Source organism: Cornus florida, unplaced genomic scaffold (genome assembly GCF_030987335.1).
Source record: "Cornus florida cultivar Cherokee Brave unplaced genomic scaffold, ASM3098733v1 CherokeeBrave_3.0.0_Hap2_Chr08, whole genome shotgun sequence".
Lineage (NCBI taxonomy): Eukaryota > Viridiplantae > Streptophyta > Magnoliopsida > Cornales > Cornaceae > Cornus > Cornus florida.
Genome location: NW_026775578.1, coordinates 7,938,435 through 7,962,255, shown reverse-complemented (window position 1 = coordinate 7,962,255; position 23,821 = coordinate 7,938,435). Strand labels below are relative to the sequence as shown.

The 23,821-nt window shown below is 36.0% G+C and overlaps 4 protein-coding genes across 4 annotated transcripts; all 4 read left to right on the top strand.

Moving 5' to 3' along the window:
* Positions 1–7,231: 7,231 nt before the first annotated feature.
* LOC132269196 (uncharacterized protein At5g48480-like) lies at positions 7,232–9,315 on the top strand. The gene is made up of 2 exons (XM_059770288.1): positions 7,232–7,626; positions 8,412–9,315. The coding sequence occupies exons 1-2, from the start codon at positions 7,355–7,357 to the stop codon at positions 8,623–8,625; spliced, it is 486 nt and encodes a 161-aa protein (XP_059626271.1). The 5' UTR covers positions 7,232–7,354; the 3' UTR covers positions 8,626–9,315.
* A 255-nt stretch (positions 9,316–9,570) lies between these two features.
* On the top strand, positions 9,571–12,408 carry LOC132269195 (probable leucine-rich repeat receptor-like protein kinase At1g68400). The gene is made up of 3 exons (XM_059770287.1): positions 9,571–10,895; positions 11,048–11,440; positions 11,570–12,408. Exons 1-3 carry the CDS (start codon positions 10,034–10,036, stop codon positions 12,190–12,192), a joined length of 1,878 nt encoding a protein of 625 aa, XP_059626270.1. The 5' UTR covers positions 9,571–10,033; the 3' UTR covers positions 12,193–12,408.
* A 2,884-nt stretch (positions 12,409–15,292) lies between these two features.
* LOC132269194 (uncharacterized) lies at positions 15,293–22,806 on the top strand. The gene is made up of 5 exons (XM_059770286.1): positions 15,293–15,543; positions 15,952–21,681; positions 21,801–22,004; positions 22,104–22,271; positions 22,392–22,806. The coding sequence occupies exons 2-5, from the start codon at positions 21,676–21,678 to the stop codon at positions 22,440–22,442; spliced, it is 429 nt and encodes a 142-aa protein (XP_059626269.1). The 5' UTR covers positions 15,293–15,543; positions 15,952–21,675; the 3' UTR covers positions 22,443–22,806.
* Positions 15,529–16,236, top strand: LOC132269657 (uncharacterized). The gene is made up of 2 exons (XM_059770909.1): positions 15,529–15,543; positions 15,952–16,236. The coding sequence occupies exons 1-2, from the start codon at positions 15,529–15,531 to the stop codon at positions 16,234–16,236; spliced, it is 300 nt and encodes a 99-aa protein (XP_059626892.1).
* Positions 22,807–23,821: the final 1,015 nt, after the last annotated feature.

Genomic DNA, 23,821 nt, shown 5'->3' with positions numbered 1-23,821 from the left:
AGCTTGGGTCCAAATAATATAATTTGAACAGCCCACCAATGTAGTGCTAATACGATGAGAAATTTCGGATTGGTCCATAACTTGAAAATATATGGACTTGTACCTGATTGATGGAGTGTGAATATATATATATATAATATTTTTATAAATTATAATATTAAATATATATATATATATATTAAATATATATATATATATATATATATATTTATAACATCATTGTTTTAATATTATATATATATATATATAAAACAATGATGTTATAAATATATATAATATATATATATATATATGCTGTCGGTGGGGTTCCAAGAACCTTTAATCAGGACGTTTTTTTTATCTTTCTCCACAAAAAGAAACTGTATTCAGAGCTTTGACAGAGCCTTTAATTAGGCAGATATCGGCGACAGATGGAGCGACGGCAGAGAGCAGAGATCGGTGATAATGGTGAAGGACAGAGGCGGTAGATGGAGCCACGGCAGATAGCAGAGATGGGTGACGGCGACAGAGCTCCGTAGCGGCAGATATCCGCGATGACGGCAGAGATATATCCGTGGCGGCAGAGAGCCGCGACGGAAGAGAGCAGTGGTGTGTCGACGATGTCGGCACTTGCAGAGATCGGCGGCAGCGATCGGCGATGGCGGCAGAGAGTTTGTGACGGCAGAGAGCAGAGCAGTGGTGACGGCGGCAGAAAGTTTGTGAAATTTGAGACTGAATTTCAGAGGTACAGTAAGTGGAATGATTCAGTACAGGCCATTAATTCATGGCTCAGATACCATGTTGATTAACAAAGTTACCGAGACAAAGATGAAATATGAGAGAGATATAGAATTATGTTTGGAGCATGTACAATGAGCCTATTTATAGGTTACTGTGAAACGGCTATACAATTATGATTAAGATGTTAATCAAAAATAATAATTAAATAATTATTACTATAGTATAAAGGTATCTGTCTTAAGATTGTTAATCAAAAATAATAAATAATGTATCATATACTATAGTATAATTTATTTAAATATTATTTGTAAATATAATATTTATTATAATAATCTATATAATATCAAGAAAATAAAACTATAAAAGAACCTGATAAAGTCGAGGCTAGAATTTAATTCTATAGCCTTAAGACAGATACGCCCCGCTACGGTGCTAACGGACTCTTCGGCGTCTATCTCCCAGGATACAACGACTTTTCTTCCTTTGGTAGTAGCACTTCAAACCAATGGAAAAGGCGAACCGGCTCGGTGTAGTACTCTCTGATGAACTCAGACTCGGAGACCAGGATTGAATCCTAACTCGGAGACCAAGATTGAACCTAAACTTGGAAACCAAGGTTCGAACCCAATCCAAACCAGTTTAGGTTGAACCCAAACCAGTGGCTGAACCGAACAAAGAAGAATTAGAAGAAGAAATTCAGAAGAAGAGAAGAAGATTTCTGAATTTGGTGTGAATTGAAATGAACCCAATGATGGGTATTTATAGGCTTGTTGGTGCCTATTCTGAATGGGTGCACCCATAGTCCGAATGGGTGCAACCATTGTTGACCAATCAGAATTAAAAATCTGTTGGTGGTTTTTAATTTGTAAAGGGTGCAACTTTTGGTTTTCAAAATTTAAAACTAATCCTTTTAATTCTGATCCAGCCCAGCCCAGCAACAAAATAAAATTACCACACAGGCCCATCCTAACTTTGGGTAAAAAGTTAAACCCATTTCACAATCAAGCCCCGCCCCGCCCTAGCCCGGACCGGGTCGGGCGGGCGGCGCGCGCGTGTGGTAGTTGGTTCGGATCCAGGCTAGCCTAGGTCCTCCCCCTCTTAAAAACTTGGGTGCCCTTGGGCCCAAACCCAAATCCCATACTAGACATATATATACTCAAGGTTGCTTTGCTACTTTTCCGATGTGGGACAAGCATTTCCCACTTTATTCACACCCATTTAGGCTTTATAAATCACTTACTTTGGAGCCAATTTCTCATTCACCCGGAAACGGATTTGAGAAAATAAATATACCATGTTCATCTCCTCGCAGAGAGGAACGCGCTCATCAATAGATTCGCAAAAAATTCTTAGCGGAATCTTTTTAAAAATCCTTCCAAAGTTTGCGTTTTCTAATGCCGTTTCCAACAATATATAATTAATTATAATTTGACTCGTGGTCTGTATATCAATATATAACAGACAAATGGCAAGTACGAGTATTACCGTGCCTAATGTTCCCGTCAGTCATGGAGAGAAGCCCGAAAAATTCAACGGGACAGAGTTTAAAAGGTGGCAACAGAAAATGATGTTCTACCTTACAACTCTGAATCTAAGCAAGTATCTGACTGAGACTGCTCCAGTGTTAGATGAGGGTGATACAGACATTACCAAGCTTGGAGCTGTTGATACATGGAAGCATGGAGACTTCCTATGCAAGAACTACATCCTCAATGGATTGGACAACACCTTATATAATGTGTACAGTCCAATAAATACTGCTAAAGAGCTTTGGGAGTCGTTAGACAAAAAGTATAAAACAGAGGATGCTGGATTGAAGAAATTCGTGGTTGGACGATTTCTGGACTTCAAAATGATAGACTCCAAGACAGTCGTGAGCCAAGTGCAGGAGCTCCAGCTAATCCTACATGAGATACATGCTGAGAAGATGACATTGAGTGAATCCTTTCAAGTAGCTTCAATCATTGAAAAGCTGCCACCTACTTGGAAAGATTTCAAAAATTACTTGAAGCATAAGCGCAAGGAAATGGGGCTCGAAGACTTAATTGTCAGGCTGAGAATTGAAGAAGATAACCGTACATCTGAAAAGAGAGCCGGAAATTCTTCAATAGTGTCAAAGGCAAATGTAGTGGAAGCAGGACAGAAAAATAAGAAGAGGAAGCACTCTGGAGAAGGTCCTAGCCAAGGAAACTACAAGAAGTTCACCGGGAAGTGTTTCATATGCGGCAAGCTAGGACACCGAGCTAAAGATTGTCGTAGCCGCAAAACACATCATAACCCCAAGAAGAAGACCACTGAGGTGCACATAGCTGAAGAAGATAAGTTGACAGCTGATGTATCAGAGTTAAATCTTTCAGCTGTGGTTTCTGAAATCAACCTGGTAAGCAACAACAGAGAATGGTGGGTGGACACAGGAGCTACTCGTCATGTTTGCTCTGAAAAGAGGATGTTCACTACCTATGAAACTATAAATAATGAAGAACAACTCTACATGGGGAATTCTTCTACTGCAAAGGTTGAAGGACAAGGAAAGATCAAGCTACTAATGACCTCAGGAAAAGAGCTCACTCTTAATAATGTGCTGCATGTACCAGACATCAGGAAGAACTTGGTCTCTGGGTCACTACTAAGCAAGAATGGGTTCAAGCTGGTCTTTGTATCTGATAAGTTTGTGCTGACTAAGAATGGGGTGTATGTGGGCAAAGGGTATCTAAGTAATGGACTATTTAAGTTCAATGTAATGACTGTTGTACCCAAAGCTATTAATGATAATAATAAAGCTAGTGCTTCTTCTGCTTATATTATTGACTCATCTGATGTATGGCATGGTAGGTTAGGACATGTTAATTATGATACTATTCGTAGATTGATTAACATGGAATCTATACCTAAATTTAATATTGATTTAAATCAAAAATGCCAAACATGTGTAGAAGCAAAATTGACTAGAACCTCATTTCACTCCATAGAACGAAGTACTGAACCTCTAGCATTAATTCACAGTGATATCTGTGACTTTAAATCTGTGCCAACTAGAGGTGGGAAAAAGTATTTCGTTACTTTTATTGATGACTGCACAAGATATTGTTATGTATACTTGTTAAGAAGTAAAGATGAAGCCTTGGAAATGTTTAAACATTACAAGAATGAGGTTGAGAATCAACTTGGAAAAAAGATAAAGATGTTTAGAAGTGATAGAGGTGGTGAATACGAAATACCATTCGCTGACATTTGTTCAGAACATGGTATTATTCACCAAACTACCGCTCCTTATTCACCTCAACAGAACGGTGTTGCTGAACGCAAAAATCGTACCTTAAAAGAAATGATGAATGCTATGTTGATAAGTTCTGGTTTAACCCAGAATTTGTGGGGGGAAGCTTTGCTCTCTGCTAATTATGTTCTCAACAAGGTACCTCAAAAGAAATCAAAGGTGACACCTTATGAATTATGGAAAGGTCAAAAACCTTCCTATAAATTCTTAAAAGTATGGGGGTGTTTAGCTAAGGTTGCGGTTCCTACTCCTAAGAAAGTTAAGATAGGACCAAAAACTTTGATGGTATTTTCATAGGCTATGCACAGAATAGTAGTGCATATCGTTTTCTTGTGCATAAATCAGACATTCCTGATATCCATGTCAATACAATTATTGAGTCAAGGAATGCTTATTTCTTTGAGGATATATTTCCTTGCAAAAATCCTCTTAAAAGAAATTATGATACTGCTAATAGCAATATACAAGAGAATATAGACCAAGAGTCTATAGATGATGAAAATGAGGAAGAACCTAGACGTAGCAAAAGAGCTAGAACGTCTAAGTCATTCGGTCCTGACTTTCTGACATATATATTGGAGAATGAGCCACAAAGCTACAAGGAAGCTATGTCTTCTCCTGAAGCTAATTTATGGAAAGAAGCCATAAATAGTGAAATTGAATCCATCATGCAAAATCATACTTGGGAAGCCTATAAATACCCATCATTGGGTTCATTTCAATTCACACCAAATTCAGAAATCTTCTTCTCTTCTTCTGAATTTCTTCTTCTAATTCTTCTTTGTTCGGTTCAGCCACTGGTTTGGGTTCAACCTAAACTGGTTTGGATTGGGTTCGAACCTTGGTTTCCAAGTTTAGGTTCAATCTTGGTCTCCGAGTTAGGATTCAATCCTGGTCTCCGAGTCTGAGTTCATCAGAGAGTACTACACCGAGCCGGTTCGCCTTTTCCATTGGTTTGAAGTGCTACTACCAAAGGAAGAAAAGTCGTTGTATCCTGGGAGATAGACGCCGAAGAGTCCGTTAGCACCGTAGCGGGGCGTATCTGTCTTAAGGCTATAGAATTAAATTCTAGCCTCGACTTTATCAGGTTCTTTTATAGTTTTATTTTCTTGATATTATATAGATTATTATAATAAATATTATATTTACAAATAATATTTAAATAAATTATACTATAGTATATGATACATTATTTATTATTTTTGATTAACATAAGATATAGTCACGGTAAGAATCACCGCAAGAATTAGAATATAACGGTTATAATAAGATACACAAAATCTTTATATTATCACAAAGGATCAATAGGTGAAGAACTTCAAAATAATTGTCTTGCAACATTGGTTTCTTGGATGCATGATAGTATTTTCAGCAAAGAGGTACTTTAACATGAAAACCCATTTTTTCATAAACAACTTTCTAAAATAGTCTTGGACACGCCCAATCAAAAATATGACAAGGGCTAAAGCAGAAGAGATCCCTCTAATAAAAAAAAAGCTATCATGGTTTAGAATGGTGGGGCTAGGCATAGAATCCTGCAACATAAGAGATGACTGAATCTTAAACCATTCCTCCTCCGTCGTCTTTAGTTTTCCTTCTGCTCTTAGCTTCATAATCGACCTTGGCATCTCAGGAATCAATGGTGAACACTTTCGAAAAACCTGTGTCATAAGAGATCGATTGACCAAATTAAGTATATACATGTTACATAAAAATCGCATTAAGTTGTTTCGATATTCATATTTGTTGTCCTATGTTTATATATGGACACACTTGCATTAAATAATTTGTAAAAGAATGATACATTGACTGAATTTTCAAGGAATTCACATATGCGATCAAGGAATTCACATAAGTCCTTATGTTTTGCTCTAAAGTGGGCTTTTAATCCCTTACCGGCTGTTTTGCCAAAAGGCCCACACTGTAATTACTTTTACATTTATAATACTTGCTTAAAATTCCAAAAAAAAAAAAAAAAAAAGAAACTTCATAGGCAGAATGATTTAACCAAAATAAATATGCAAATGCCCAACAGCACCATCACCATGCACCCCTTTCTCTACAACTATGCTAATCGAATTAGGCATGACACTTTTGAAGTACTTATGATTGTTTCAAAAAAAAAATTTGTTGGGATTTAAGGTTTGTTTGGATGTAAAATATTTTAGAATTTTTTACTTTTTATTTTATTTTTTGGTGTACACTTTTGGAGTACTTATGGTTATTTTTTTTAAAAAAAAAATTATTAGAATTTAAGCTCTATTTGTTTGGGCATAAAATATCTTGCAAAAGATATTTTTTTTATTTTTCTGATATTTAGTTGTGCTAAATATTAAAATTTTAAAAAAATAATTTTACCCTGAATGTTTGAGGAAATAGTAATGGTGGTAAGAAGGTTGACTTTAAGATATACTCTAATTAAGTTATATTTACAATCATAATGGATCAATTTTTATTACCATGCATGCCACGTTCAACCAAAATTGATCTCACAATCACAAGTTTTCTCCAATCAGAGCATTATCACACCCATGACCCATTTAACGCTCCACGTCCACATGCATTTGCCACCACTCTTGCCCACTGTCACCATTGAAATACATAAGCGAAGGAAGATATTTTGGATCATATGATGTCCTTTATATTTATTTTTAGGAACCAATTTGTTATGAAGTACAATTAACTCTGTATATATGTGTCAAATTATGTATACGTGAACATTATAAAGACTTCCAAATTACAATAGACTAATCTTGTGATTGCATCACAACTCTTACCATCATATAATATTAATGGAGTTATAATATATGTATATATATATTTTCTTAACAAATAAACTCGTAAATTCACTATATTGGTATAATAAGTTGAACCCTTCACTTTTATTGTGGGTCCGAAAAGATTGGAAATATAAATTCTGACATATACTACCATTTTATTTATACAAATGTCACTACTTGTACATTTGAACCAGTGTGGTAGACTTGTCCAAAAACTTCCATCCTTGAATTAAAGAGGATTCAGAAGTTGGAACGAAGTACGAACCAGTCAAAACATAGCCGTTTAAGTAGGGGGTGGCTTTGTTGTAAATAAAAGAAAAGGCAAAGGCAATGTTGTACAATATTATTTTACAATAGTACTTGAATTCTTTCAAGCGACAGAAAAATGGTACCATCTTAAATAAAGACAAATAAAGGGGCATTTAATTGAGTACAGTAACATTTTTTCCCCAATAAAGCGCAAACCGTTCCGCTTCCTCTTCCGCTCCTGCAACAGAACTATACGCTTCAGTCTCTCTCTACTGCTCTCTCTCTCTCTCCTCGTTTTCTCTCTACTCTCTCTCTCAACAAACAGTGAGCCATGGCGGTGGAAGCTCAAAACGGTGGAGCTCAGAACGGATGCTCGAAGGTGGTGAAGTTCTTGGCGTTGAAGCCTCAGCTGTCCGTTGAAGCACCAAAAGCCAACGACGCCGTACAGTTCTACAAGGCGGCTTTCGGTGCGGAGGAGGTGAGCCGTGCCATGCATCCCAAGCGCAAGGCCGATCAAGAGCTCCCTCTCGTTCTCGCTGCCGAACTCAAGCTCGGTCCCTCCTCTATTATCGTCTCTGACATTGCCGATGAGTCTTCTCCTCCGTGAGTCTCTGACCTTTCTCTAACTTTTACGTTCATACTTTTTTGTCTTTTAAATGTTTCAGATCTGGATATAATTACATGCTTTGCGTTGTTTCGGGTCATTTTATTTACTTCAGACAAGCCACTGTTAGGTCCTTTTCAAATTTTGAGTCTATTTAGGCTTGAGATAATGCTTGTTCACTCATCGTTTCAAGTTTCTTCCGGTTGTTACTCTTCTGAATCTTTGTCTTTCGTTTACATCTGATATAATGAATTCAGTGTTCTCGATTTCTGTGGAACCTTCTCTTTTTCGAGCACACACACATATATATATATGTATATTGTTGGCTTGATTTTCTTTTTGTTTGTTTGTATATATGAAATCTACTTTTTGAGTGTTTTTCTCTGGTTCGATCGACTGTTATATATGTATCTATATGTTCTTATCACGTGATAGTTTTAATCTCTCCATATTTGCTCTCCGATTTTTGCTTGTTTGTTTCCTTTTCCCTTGTATCTTTAATACTTGCATTCCGATTGCTTGTTTCGCCTCTTTTATTCGTTTAAATCATCACGATTTTCGAGGCGTGAGATTTGCTTGGTTGATTAATATATTTTCATCAGAAAAACCCTGTGTCCAGCAAAATTTTAGATTATCATCAACATTTAATGACAGTAATAAATAGAGTAAATATATATAATCCCGTGGTTGGTTCCAAACACAGCTTTTGTATTCAAATGTTTTGTAAGGGTTTGAAAAGGGTGTTGATGGCATAACTATGGGTGGGTGGGTTGCATTTGGGCAGGGTGAAGAATGGATGCGTGATCTGCCTGGAGACTGAGGACGTGGAAGCTGCAGTCGCCAAGGCTGTGAAAGCCGGTGCTGTCTCAGAGGGCGAAGAAGTCGCTGAGGGTGATGGCGCGTGCTGCGGTGAGCGCGTGAACAAGCTGAAGGACCCCTATGGCTTCGTTTGGCTGATTTGCTCTCCCGCTAAGAAGTCTGCTGACGTGGAGTCCTAAACATCGTCCGATCTACTTACACTGTTTTGCTTAGTAGTATGTTTTTGTTTCGAATTAATAGCTTCTAGGCTGCTCTATAGGTATGGCTCGGAATTGACTATTTGATACGCCATGAACAAGGTGTTTGGTTGATGCTTTTGAAAAATGAGACCTGGATTAACTACTCTTATCTTCTATTTGACAGCTGGCAGCTGTTAACAGCATTGTTTGAAATTCTATCATTATAGGCATATAATCCAGCCACGATCAAGGGTATTTTCGACTTTTATGCATGTATGCGATGGTTGTGTGTGTACTAGGTGTTCATTGCTTGACCTCGTTAGACGATAATATCTTGCTTTCATGCTCTGATATTATTTTCTCTACTGACTGCACAGAATAGGTAGAAATGTGCGTCGCGTATGTATCTGCATGCAAGTATGCGCGTGGGCAATTGGATTTGAACTGTGCAAGATATGTGGTCCAAATGTTGGGTATCTGGCCTGGTTGGGGTTAATGGGCTTTCTCGTTAGTGCTGGTTAACGAGTTGGTGAAGCTTTGTTGCATCTATTAATTAGTTCAATTCTAACCAAGTATGAAAAGGTGTTACAGTTTCAGATGTCTTTTATATTCGTGTTGGTGCGAATGTATTAATTTCGTGACTTTTTTAGAGCTTGGACTTCGAAGATAATTTATTTTTTTTGGTAGACAGATTGTTTGTTGCCATTTAAAAACTTGAGTCGACTTTTTGTATCTTCCCTACTTTTAATCGAATGGGTTAAAGGTTGAGACTATGGATGCATATGTCTGCCTAATTATTATTGTTCCTTTAATTATTAATTATTTGTAGTTTATAATATTTTTAATACCAAATACAACAAGGATATCTATCATCCATCAACAACACGCATATGAAATAATGAAATTATAAACATAAATATGGACAAACATATATATATATATATATATATTTTCGTGTGTTTGTTGTATGTGTAATAGCTTTTAAATTCAAGTATTCTCTCAACATCTAGAAGAATCGCCAAAAAATTGTAAGCTGTTGACAGCAATTAATCGCGTACGTTTTTCGTCGCTCTTTTTATATATATAAATGAAAAACATGTTCATAGAAATAATAAGTACATATGCAGTAATACTTTGTTTTATTTGTTGGGGTTAAGTTTGCAGAAGTACGTTGTTGTTACCGCTTTTGCATCTTAAAAACTCTCGAATCTTAGCTAGCTTGCCTTGCGCTCTTCGTCAAAGCTGTAAGGCAAGGCTGTTACAGTTGACGATTTAGAAAGAACAAAGCCTTTTCTTTAATGTATTTGGGGAGTATTAATTCAGTATCAATCATATGCCGATTAATCACACCACGGACTGACTTCAAAGGAACTGGGAATTTTCCGGCCACCATTAATCACCGGCCGGCATGAACCTAGCTCTAAAACTGTGTGTTACTTATTATGTTGTTTTCATGGCCCAATTGTCAATCACTGCTGTACTCGTTTTATCGAATGAGATTGAAGACTACTATCCAGACGAAAGAGATGCTTTGATGCAACTGAGAGATTTTGTGAATTCTACCTCCGATTTGCATGGAAATTGGACAGGTCCTCCTTGTATCAACAATCTGAGCAGATATGTAGGCATTGCTTGTTCGAATTGGCACGTGACAAGCCTCGTCTTAGAAGGAATACAGATCACAGGTTCCCTCCCACCTCAAGCATTCCTGCAAAACTTGACTCATCTAAGTAAACTCAGCTTTAGAAATAATTCAATCTATGGCCCTCTTCCCAATCTCACCAATCTCTTGAACATTGAATTCTTGTTCCTTTCACACAACCGGTTCTCGGGTTCAATCCCATCAGAGTACACTCGATTGCCCAAGTTAAGCCAGCTAGAGCTGCAAGAGAATGATCTTGGTGGTGGAATCCCAGCTTTTGATCAACAAACTTTGACGGTTTTCAATGTCTCCTACAATCGTCTTGAAGGCCCAATCCCAGACACTGATGTGCTTCAAAGATTCCCAAAAAGTTCTTATGATAATAATTCTGATTTGTGTGGCAGACCTTTGGGAATTCAGTGTCCAGCTCCTCCTCCTAATCCAGCTCCTGCACCTTCTCCTTTGCCGACTCCATCAAACCACAAGAACAAGGGGCCTCTCCAACTGTGGAGTATTGTCCTAATTGTAGCTGCAGCAGTTCTGGTTCCTCTCTTCGTCATGCTTGCTGTTTTCTTGTGCCGTCGTAGGAAACAACATGGAAAGGAAGCAAAAAGGGATCAGCCTGCAGGTATTATTATATATTAAGTATGTAGTTAAAATTAAATGAGTTTGTGCACAGAAATTAAATTTAGTACAAAATCAATTGCTTATATGTTTGTAGATATTGTTTGAGTTAAATTTCATCCAAAAATTAATTTTCTTAATTTGTGTTCTTGATAGGAGAAGTTTTGGCAGAGGGTGGAAGAAAGAAAAGGCATTGGTCGGAAAGCACTGAGGATCCTGAAAGGACTGTAGAATTAGAGTTTTTGGACAAGGATAGACCGGTGTTTGACTTGGACGACTTGCTAAGGGCATCAGCAGAAGTGATGGGGAAGGGGAAAATAGGGACTACATACAAAGCATTGCTGGAATTGGGTCCTGCTGTCGCTGTGAAGAGAGTTAAAGACATGAATGGACTGAGCAAGAAGGAATTTATCCAGCAAATGCAATTGATAGGAAAAATGAGCAAGCATGAAAATCTTGTCGAGATTATTTCTTTCTACTACTCCAAGGAGGAGAAGCTAGTTATATTCGAGTTTGTTCCCGATGGAGATTTGTTTGAGCTCTTACATGGTTAGTTCTAGCTTCCTTCTTTTTTTTTTCTCCTCAAGGAAATGCATAGCTTGATTGACATATACAAGATAGTAATAGATTAATTTGATAATTATTTGACTTCCCAATATTTTGGGTACCTATTGATAGAGAACAGAGGAGTTGGAAGAGTACCATTGAATTGGGTAACAAGGCTATCTATAATCAAAGACATAGCCAAGGGTCTCAATTTTCTACACCAATCCTTGCCTTCACACAAGGTGCCTCATGCCAACCTTAAATCTTCAAATGTACTTATAATGAAGCGCGACAACCAAAACTACCAGTCGAAGCTCACAGACTTTGGCTTCTTGCCCCTCCTGCCATCGCGAAGATCCTCCCAAAAGCTGGCTGTTGGGAAAGTACCCGAATTCTCTCAAGGGAAGAAGTTGACACACAAAGCCGATGTGTACTGTTTCGGCATTATTGTTCTAGAGGTCATTACTGGGAAAATCCCAGGTCAAATCTCAGGTGGAATTGAAAATAAGTTGGTGATTGATGATCTTTCGGATTGGGTGAGAACTGTTGTTAACAACGATTGGTCAACAGATATATTGGATATGGAGATATTGGGAGCAAAAGAAGGGCATGATGAGATGTTGAAACTCACAGAGATAGCTCTGGAGTGTACGGACATGGCACCAGAGAGGAGGCCAAAGATGAGTGAAGTGTTGAGAAGAATAGAAGATATTATACTTCATCAGACAAGTGAAGGAACAGAATCATTAAATTAAATAGATGGTGATGTAGAGTTAGTTACATAAGAATAGCTTTTTCCATTAATTCTTTGAAGAGCTTTTGTTTGTGCTTTTTAAGAGTGTCTCAATTCCAACATAAGCTGTTGACATTGATTCTTTTCGACTTGTGATCCATTGTTTTCTGTGAATAATGATACTTGTAAGTTGTTTGATCACATTATGTATCAAAGGAGAATTTTACTTTTGGTGTGACATGAACAACAACTGGTCAGACAAGATGCAATAAACTAAATTTGGTAGTTTGTTTTTGTTGCAAGATTAAGTTTGGTTCTAAACAAATAAGGAACCTGAAGGACAGGAAAATGAGACATAGTTTAAATGGTGTTTGGTTTAAAAATGAGGAGGAAAGAAAAATGAAATCGAAGGAGAAGAAAGGATAAAAACATGATTTCTGTTTATGTTTCTGCTTTTTAAGAATTGACAACAGAAAACATTTCCGGTTATAGGTTCCCTTCAAGTGGTGTTTTTGCTACCTTTCAGAAAATTGTAGGAAACTGGGAAAGAAAGGATGAAAGACTTGGTGATTATGTATTTTTATAACAAGTAAATTCTTTTCATATTTGTCATCACCCACAATAGAATTTTTTTTTTTTTTTTTTTCCTCTTTAAATATATATATTTTTAAATATCAAGAGATATTACTATTGTTTCCTTTCTTTTTTCTTATTTAGTCACTTAAAATAGAGAAGATGTATTACTAATTGTTCTTTTATTTCGTTTTTTTCCTTATCCAAATGAATTGTTAGTGTAGTATGAAATTATAATATCACTTGAAAATATAAGGACTCAATGTTATGGATTGAACCGGGCAATAGCGTAGTAGGTAGAACACCCAGCTTTCCGAGATGGGTGTGCCTATATTCTAATCCTCTCCCCTAATTTGCCCCCAAAAAAAAAAAAAAGGAAGTCACGGACTGAACTGATGTTTGAAGAACTTCCATTTTGATATCGTGGTCATATCAAGCCCACATGCCTAGAGTGTGAGGGGTGAAGCTTGGTAAACTTCACAAGGCCTGGCATAGCATCAAAATAACTAATAAAAGAATTGGGTTAGGTCAAAGTCAGGCCCGTTTCTATGCATCGAAAGACTCTTGCTGGTTGGATTCAACTTTGATCAATTTATACTCTCCATTATATGGTACTAAAGTACTCAATAACTCAATAACAGCTGGCTAAAACATTTTAAAATGAATATAATTTTATTTCAATTAGAAGAAGAAAAAAAAAACAACAAACAGTAAACCATCACAACCCTCTCTACCCTATATGCAGATGACACAAGCATGTTCTTTCTCTAAATTCTTCTTTCTATGTATGTGTATAATCTATGAGAACTGCTCTTCACAACCTTCTCCTTTCTTCCTTCTTTTTCCTTCCTTTTGTTCCCACACTTGTGATTTTGATCTCACCCCTTATTCTTTTTAATTGAATTTTTGAAGGATATAATATGCTTGCTTTCCTTGTATATATATATATGGCCTAAAGTAATTTTTTTTTGGCTCTCAAATGCAAACCCAGAATACAATTAGGGTTTTATTTTTAAATATTTCCTCACTTTCATTTTTTTTTTTTTTTTGGTGCATTTTTTTTAATAATTTTCACCCATAATTACCCATTTGAATGACACTTCCTATACGAATATTCTTTGAATTGAGTTTGCTATTTTTGATGTCACATAAAAAAATATTCACAAACATATTAATAAAGAATATTGACGTATGAAGAAAAAAAAATATATATATATATAGAACAGAGAGCCGGAGAAGAGTTTTACGTGGCAACATTTAGAGTCGGCAAATGGACCCAACATTCTAATTGGGGAGAGAGAGAAACAGTGATATATTTCCATATCTGATATGGTAGTTGTGATATTTGAGGGAAAAAAAAAATATTTATTTATTTATAAAATTAAGAATAAAAGTATTATTTCTTTTTAGAATGTAGTGCATGTATTAAAATGTGAAATGCAAATATGGCCTCAAAAAATTTAAATGATCATTAAAATTAATTGATGAATAAAATTTTACTTTCTAAAATGAGATTAATTTTTAATTAATAGTTGTTTTATGCTAAGTCATAAGAAGAAAAAGTGAGAACGAATTCAAATACATAAAATTAAGAATGTGTATGAAATATAAAAGCGACACCAATTAAATAAATAAAACTTAATTGATGTTAGGGAAATATTTTGAATTAATGGCATCATCTCATAAGCAATAGGACGTCTTTGCTTTATTTGCCAGCATATGGACCCACAACATGTGCCCCCAATGGAGTCAAATGTGAATGGCAGGCAAAGCTTTCCAAAGCGATGCATCACACGCTACTTTAGTATAAATCCCATCAAAGAACCCACCATTCCTTCTCGGCCCATCTTTGGACCCGCAAAATTCGTCAATCTGACCACTACCTGATTGACACGTGGAATGGCATTGATTCTGTGGAGTTTTAAAGCTATCAATGATCAAGGTTTCCAAAGATTACCTTTGCTTTCCCTCACCCTCTCTCTCTCTCTCCCTCTCTCTCTCTTTATTCGTTGGATTTGTTCTCTTCCTTTTGCATCAACTTACTTAATTCTTAAATAAAAAATGTAATAACCAAATAACATTCTCTATAACATCTTCTAATTATTCATCTGAATTCTGAACTCATCCTATAATGTGGGAATTAATTATTTAATTTTTTTATATGAAAAGAATACAAAGACCACTCCCACTATACTTCATTACTTTTCATGTATTCTCCTTATTTTTATAATTTTAAGTGATTTTTTATGTGTGCTTAAACAAAATTGTGAAGGTTGTAGCTTGTTAGAGTCCAAATTAATACTATGATTTGTTTGATTTAGTTTTCTGAATATAATTTTTGAAGAAAATTTTTAAGGCAGAAATCAATTTTCGTAAAATAAAATATCACTTGTAATTTGATTATTGAAGTCTATTTTTAGAGAAAAAATTTCATAGAACTATCAATTAAATGAATTTCTGAAGTGATTTTTGTGTTTTTTTTCCTTTGAAAATAAAAATTATTCTAAAAAAATAATAATTAAAAAAAAATCTGAATAAAAAAAGAAAAGAAAAGAAGAACCTAAAGCATGAGCAGAATCTACATAATTGCACTAAGTATTCAAATAATTGACATGAATACATGAGATCGAGGATGCCCACTGATCAAACAACAGTGGCTTTGCATATAAATAGGCTATTCCTCTCTTCACTTCATGTCTTACTACTTAATTGTGTACTTGTGTGTACCTCCTTCAAACCTCAGCTTCACCTTTCCCCATATTCTAACTCCCAACCTAATTCCTTCATGGCCTCCCTTCAGGTTCCTCTCTCTCTCTCTCTCTCACACACACACACACACAAACATATTGTTCTTAATCTTGGTGCATAAATAGCTCTTATGCTTTTAATTTTGTGTTTTAAAGTAACTGTTATGCTTTTATTATTACAATAAGCTTTATGTAAAAGCATTTTGCTATTGATGATACTATTCATGCATCATCAAGAATTTATTGAACTATCTGTCCTGTCATGCTACAGTTCAGAAAAAAATTATATATTACAATACTATATATGATCGATATATAGCATATAGGTGAGCATGCATATATATACTGAAATTTACAATATAAAAATTTTCTGAATGGTTAGCATGTATAAATTATAATGTTTGTATGTAGTCGATGAAATATGTAATAATAAGTTTGTAACATATATATGTGCTGTATAGGTTGATGCTGCTCATGAGCATGATCTTGATGACGAGCATGATCATGAGGAAGTGGTGACCAAAGAGGCAGAAGAAATAACGCAGAAGAAATCTCCAAGTGTTGAAGAAACACCAGATAGTGAATTGGGCATTGTGGAACCGGACACAGAGCTTGAAGAACCGGCCGATCATGAAGACAAAGAAGAGAAACCAGACGATGATGAAGACGAACCGATCGTTGATCATGATGATGAAGGTGCACCAGTTACTGGGGTGACTGAGTTCGATGAGGATGAAGAGGAATAATAATAAGGCTAAACGTAGAAGCTAGTAGTGTTAATTTGCATGAATGATGTTTCTTCTAATTAGCAAGCTTGGGAAGTAATTCTATGTGTTTTGAAGTGATTGCTTATTTTGCGCGCTATAAGCCAGGCTACTGTGCTGAATAGCTAGCTAGCTTTTAAATATGATGATGAAGGTATGTATGTGCTGCTTATTGCTATGGTTTTTCTAATATAATTTATCAACTAATCCATGCTCTCCCAGCTTTTTTTGTTGTTTGAGTAAAAAAAAGTTGTATTAATTGATTCATTCTTAAATTTGTACTACAATTGGCACTTCACCATCTTCCATGGCTTACCTACCTTCTTATAATACTCTTTCCTCCTCACAAACCTGTCCAAATCATCTATTATCATCTTCTTCATTTCTGGCTCCATTGCCAACTTCTCAAACGTCGCCGGATGGTCCAGAATGATCAATCACAAACTCCCCCATCACCACCTTCGTCAGGTATACCACAATTTTTGGTCTAAAACTTTATTACCTTGTCAGTGTCCTTGATTTCTTTGGCTTTCTTCAAAACGAAAGGCAAGTATTTCTCGAGTACTTCGTCTTTGAATTTGTTGTGGAAGCAGAGATCCAAGAATCGCTTTTCAACGTGTCCGGACTCGATCGAGACCATTCTCCATCTGAGATTGATGTCTCCGAACTAGTCGATCAATTCTTCGTCCTCTTCGATTGCAACGCTGAGATTCTTCTGTTTGGGTGACTGGGTGACTTTGAATCGTTTGGTGGAGGGGCTGATCATGGTGGGGAGGTAGATCTCGGCGGCGTTGTAGATTTCATTGCTGGGGAATCCGCATTCATTGTCGATGACTATGGTGAGTACGTTCATTGGAGCGTGGTGTGAAGAGGTAACGGATGCCTGATTCGAGGTAGGACCAAACAGGGTCGGGGATTTCTTTGGCCATGGTACAAATCAGCATCATCGCACCAGCCAGCGAAGCGCAGGCCGATTACAGGTTCGACATCGTCGACGGCATTTCTGACCGACAAAACGTAGTTGGAAATCGGTGAGTTTGCCTGTCTTGGAGACTCAATATAGATAGAGTGAATGATCCTATAGAGAGAAACAAGAACGAAAAAGAGGGGTACGTAGTTGCAAAGAAACTATATACATTCATAGGAACTTTCCTAACTTTGCTGTCTGAAAAACTCTTAATCGTTGGACTACTATAGCAAATTTTTAGACTTTTGATGGTAGAAAATTTATCAATATAGATGAAACGTCTCTGTTTAATGGTTCTTCTGCTTACGTGAGGAGGTATTAGGATGATTTGATAAAATAAAATAATAATAATAATAAAATTGATGTTGTTGTACACGTTACCATTCTTAAAGAAACTGTACAAACTTAAACTTCTATATAGATATTGCAAGTCAAACACATATTTCAACATTTCATAATTTGAATTTTAATCATTCTAATAACCCTTAAACTTTATTAATACAAATAAATCGTTTCACAGCTTATGACTTTCTACTTTAAGCCCTCTTGCTTAGGAATCGCAAAATGCTCATTTTTTAGGATGACAAAAAAACTCATGCGGCCACTGCTAGTCACACTCGTTAGCGGCAGCTCAATGGCTTTCTGGTATTGACACCTATAGTTACTTTGACGTGATTAGTTCAGGCTGCAGTCAACTATATTTAAGTCTTTTATTTGTTATTGCTATGAATGTAATATTTTATGTCTATAGGAAGAAAAAGAAAAAAAAAAAAAAAAAAACGAAGAGAAATCTTATTATTATTTTTATTTTGTCATCTTCAATAATTCAGTGTTAATCTCGGGCAAGTGAAATTTATTTACATTCTATTTCAAAGATTGAACTGGTGGGCTTTTGTCGGAAAGGAGCGCAAAAAAAAAACGTAGGTAGATCATTTTTGGACAGTGGAGCCCAATTTAAGCCCATTTGGCTCGGAAAGTATAAGCTGACCCACTCTGTAGCCCAACCCATTCTCCACCAGTTAGAGAATCTCTGGTAGCAGTGGGCCTAGTGGCACAGATGATCCAAACAGCCCCCTAATTTACTCATAGTCTTTTACCGATTTATTTCATTTTTCATATCAAAGAGTGACATAAAGGCTCAATCCTTCTTGGATTAAATAACTTGAAAAAAATGAAATGTTACATAAGAGAGGGTACAAACACAAATGTTAACATTTCAAATTAGCCTAAAAAACTGCCTATTTCACAAAATTTCAAATAGCTATTTGCCTTGCTTTGCATTAGCTAATTAAAGCCTTAAACCTGTTCTAAACACCTTCTCCAAAGTAATTGATGCACATCTAATTTGATAATGTTTTTAGAAATCTTCATCAAAAGCACTATTTGCTAGTTTAAACTCTCAAAATCATTTGGAAGAATCACTACAGAAGTATATGGAGTCCGGAGCCTCTTCTATGGCATTCTCATTTGTTTAAATTTCAACACATAAAACAAATATATTAAAGGGTAAAGTGCAATAAACCCCCTTCAGCTATACCCTAAGTGCAACTAACCCCCCTCAACTACAAAAAACCTTCCTCAACTATGGTCTTGATGTAGTCTTAGGATAGAGAGTGTTCTTCAAGTCATTTCTAGCTACCGAAAATTTAAAAAGTCTAATTTACCCATCCATAAAACAGTGCCACATCGCAGTGAGGACAATTAGAATACATGGAGGACACGTGTCAGCAGCCTATTGGCTGATGAGTTTATTATTATTTTTCCTTTTCTTTATCCTCAACTGGGTCACTTCTTAATACCCTTTCTCTCTCTAACTCGTCCCTGTCCCTATCCCAACCGCCAAATTGAAACGCGATGAACCCCCAAATTGAAAAGGCGACGACGAAACGGGCAATTGACAGAACGGCGGGCAAGGCGGTGACGAGCTTGGCTGTGGCGGCTTGATGGAGACAGGCTGGCTATGACGGCGAGGTGGAGACGGCCTGGCTGTGACGGTGAGGTGGAGACGGCCTGGCTGTGACGGCGAGGCAGGTGAAGGGCTCGGCTGACTCAGCCATGAACGACTCGCGGTGGCGAGCTTGGCGGGATTGAACGACGGCCGAACTCACGGCGAGCAAGGAGGCTTTGGACGGTGGAGAGGATGAAGACAGCCTCGGCGGTTTCGGCTTTAGATGATGTCGGCTGTGTGGATGGCGGGTGGTGCAGCGGCGGTAATGGACCGGCGAGGGCTCAGCCTTGAGGAAGAAATGCGGCGGTGGTTGGGTTTTGCAAATCAGTTCTTTGCGATTGGGTTTGCTTGTGATTGGGGTTGAGAATCAGTTCTGTTATTGTTGAAATCGAATTTCTCATCTTCCAGATGAAAACTTGCCATGAATATGGACGGGCATGTGCACACGACCTATATATATATATATAGAGAGAGAGAGAGAGAAAGAGGTTCCATTAAACAAAATATATATATATATATATATATATAGATAGATGTATACATATATAGGTAGATAGAGATCTACTCCACACATCGATGAGGAAGGAGGACAAAATGTTAGGGCTTGTTTCGATGCTAGTTGGGTCCAAATGTATTTAAAGGGTATTATGGTCTTTTACATTCCATAAGGGCTCTATGGTCATTTAGATAAACGTGGGCTATCACGTGCCAGCCATATGTTAGAAATTCATCAACCGGTTGCCGGATTGGGTGAAGTGCAACCAAATAACATATTTTAAGGGGGTTTTATGCTATTTTAGAAATCTAGGGGGATTTTTTGCCCATTAGGATATAATTGAGGGAGATTTATTGCACTTTACTCTATATTAAATCACAACTTAAGTATTTTCAATACCGTTAATACGCATTTCAACTTAAGTAGAGTCAATTTTTTTAAAGCATATTACAACAGCCAAGTATACAGACATGAAAAGGAAAAAAAAAAAAATAATAATAATAATAATAAAATGATCTATTGATCTTAACTTTACGTTACCTAGAAATTCAAGTGTATTCTGAAAATAAATGAACTATGGTAAGTTTCTTTTAGCCTCCTTAAAATTATCTACCACTGTCCGTACAACGGAATCCGAAGCAACAAAGACTAAGAAAAAGAAGAGCACATATATGACTCGCACAACATTCACGTCTTTACCAATTAGAAATTTATTAGGAGTAGATCTTCTAAACACTTAGTGTAGTTCATGAATTTAACTTGAAACGGGATCTTTTGGCTCAACTTTATCCCAATTTTACCAAGAGAGCAACCCCGTTTTTTACCTTGAATTGTTCAAAATATGCCGAATTTCTTACTTTTCGTAGAGTTGGTAGCCATGAAATTGGAAAAAAGCCACTCAAAAAATTAAATTAATATTTTTTTTAATTCTATAAATTTAAATTGCAAAACTCGAATACTATACCACCAAACATAAACATAGTCCAAAGTCATTATCCAATACCGTCAGACCTTATCGACTGCAAGGTCAGGGAGTAAAGATTCAGACTGGTGTGGTGCAGCCAATACAGTGTTGACTGTTGACTTGTGGACGTCTTCTTCTTCTTCACCAATTGATTTATTATTATTGGTGAAAATGCACAGAGCACAAAGTTTGTAGTCTGGTACGCGTGTGGGGCTAAAAAGCCAATTTCAAGCATTGCTTTAGAAACAAACTTTATCAGTTTTCATTAGAATATGCACTGACAGATCAATCACCTAAAAACAACACAAAGCAATTACCCTCCTTCCTTGTTAAAAAGAAGTGTAATTTACCCCTAAATAAAGCAAAAGTAAAGCAACCCTTCTATCCCTATACACTTGCCCATCTGCAATTCTGTCTGTTACTGTGAAACATGAGTATCTGGGCTGCTTTCTTTTTCTTTTTTCTCTCTCTCTCTACTAAAAGTATTTAATTTGTTGGATGCACATACCTACTTTTATTTTTCTCCCCTAAACTTTTAAACCCCAAATTTCAAACATTTTGAGGTGTCTTTCTTGGAAAAAAAAAAAGGGGAAAAAAAATCATTTTGTAAGAAGATATATTTAACCATTTTAATTAGTATACTTCTGTAAATTGAACTCAACTTCTAAATCACAACCTTTCGTCAAATATATCTTTTTTACTTCTCTCTACGTGTAATCTTCTTTATATATATCAAATATATATATATTTATATTTAGTCAATATTTGTAATACAGTTTATTGTTAATTTATGAAATGTTTATAATTGTTACATGGAAAATGTGAATGGGACAAGTCCTCTGTTTTAAAAGCATTGTCCTTGTTATATTACATACTCACTCTATGTATCTCTCGCTTATTCTTCCTTTAAAACTCACTCACTCCCATTATTCCATACATCAGAAAGAAAGGAACAAAGAAAGATAAGTCATTTTAACAACTCCCTCTCAGACTCACACTTGAATCTCCATTCTCCAACATTCTAACACTTGTTTCTTGAAGCGCAAATGGATGTAAGAATTATTTACTGTGCTCCACTTCTCCATACTGATATATTTCTTTCTTTATTGCAATACATATACGTGTGTGTGAACTGTGTACTTTTCTTTTTTAATGGTGCTTCCATATACAGGACTACAGGAGGAGTCATGTCCCGGCATTCGGTAGCTGGGATTACACCGGCGACCTCCCTTTCACTCAGTGTTTCGAATCGGCAAGGCAAGCGGGATTGCTTCGGCACAGTTACTCTGAAGATCGCGATCTCTACGTTGCCGGCGACTTATATGACAACCATGTGCTCACTCCGGCCATGATTGTTGTTCCTCGCAGGAGGAGGGTATGTTCAAAACATTGTTTTCAAAGCAAAAACTATTTTTATTCCACTTTAACAATTTTCTTTCCATATGAATGGTGTCCATAATACATAATTTTGCAGGCAAAAGCACGCGATCCACATGTGAAAGAAGCCAAGAAAGAAAATCATGAGTGGGTGGTGTGTGATACTGATGATGATATGAAACAACCATCTCCTCCACCAAGACAAGTTGTTGATGAAGATTTGTACAAGATCTCACCGGGGCTTCTCCATCAAAAATCCAAAAGGGTGAGTCCAAGTTAACAGTTACATAGATGTTTTTATGTCAATTTTTTTTTTTTTTTTTTTTTTATAATTATTATTAATTTTGTTTTTTGTTTTTTGTTTTATTTTCTAAAAATGTTGCAGAACAGAACATGGTGCTTGTTTTCAAGCTGCTTGCTGCCAATCTGTTACTAGTGAAGCTTACATTCCTACGTAAATATATGGATAATGAGAAGAATATATAATTACACACACACATATATATATATGTGTGTGTGTTGTTAAGTTGATGTACTTTGTTTTCCACATGAAAGGCCAAGAGGATAAATTCATCATTATTATCATGTGATAATGAAAAATGATAACAACTCTTCTTGTTAATGGTTTGATATTTCCTCTTTTAAGTGAACTTTTGGGACTTACTGTTTTCTGTATCTGCCTATCTATTGTTAAAGCTGAACTTCAAAGTAGAGAGAGCTATAACACTAGTGTTGGAATTTGGGCTATATGCAAGAAAGGCTGTGTAAAGCGAAAGAGTTGGTATATTAAATTTTTGAACTATCTTTATATAGTATTATATGTCCTTGTCAATCCACTTTTGTTCTATGAATTAGAGCCATAATTTTCTTAACTGAGAGTGTATTGAGAGGGACTAGTTGTACACTTAAGTATCATTAGTGATTCTTTGTCCTGGGTGATTATATTCTTTACTTAAATATGCCTTACTTTAATCACAGAATTCATCCATCGTGACTTAACCATTTTTTTCGGTAGATAAATTTTTTTTAAAAAAAATTATTAAATGATCCTAAATCATTAATACTTAATGGATCAATTAAATACAGAAAGTGTATTAATATATTACAAAGTTTCATAATCAACGGGCTTTCTTTGAATTAGTTTACTAAGTGTGCGGATTGAAATAGGCACTAAAATAGTTTAGCCCCTGCAAAAAAATTGCTGACAAAATAGCGAATAATCCTTGCATTTTATTGAATTAATGTAGAAGCAACTAAAAGGTATATATATCAGTTATATGGCCAAATTTAAAAAGGCTAGCACCATAAAAGAAAATGAACATGCAACAAAGGTGCACCTATTATGGGGGTCTCAACTTAAAAAGTGCAACTATTAAATTGTAGTTGTAGTGTGCAGCACCCCTAACTTGGTTGCTCAATGGACCACGCTCCGTTTTTTGTTTGGGTGCAAAAAGCTTCTTTTTATTCCTTTTCCTTTTTCTTTTTCTTTTCTATGGAAGATTAGTCATATAGGGAGCAAAAAGAGGTAGTAGTGCCCACGAAATGTCAAAACGAGACTTGAAAATTTGTGAAAGGAGACGAAAAAAAAAAAAAGTGTGATGCTAATAATGCCGAGACAAACAATTGAAATAAATAGCAGCTCAATTATAATAGTAATTTATAACGAATTCTACATTCTTTTCCCAAAATAATGAGTACAATATTATCAGACTAATACAAACGTGTAGAACTGGAGTGATTTAAGCGTGAGTTTCTTGTCAGAAAATATCATAATAATGATACCTACACATGTTGCGTATGCATATTTATATGGTA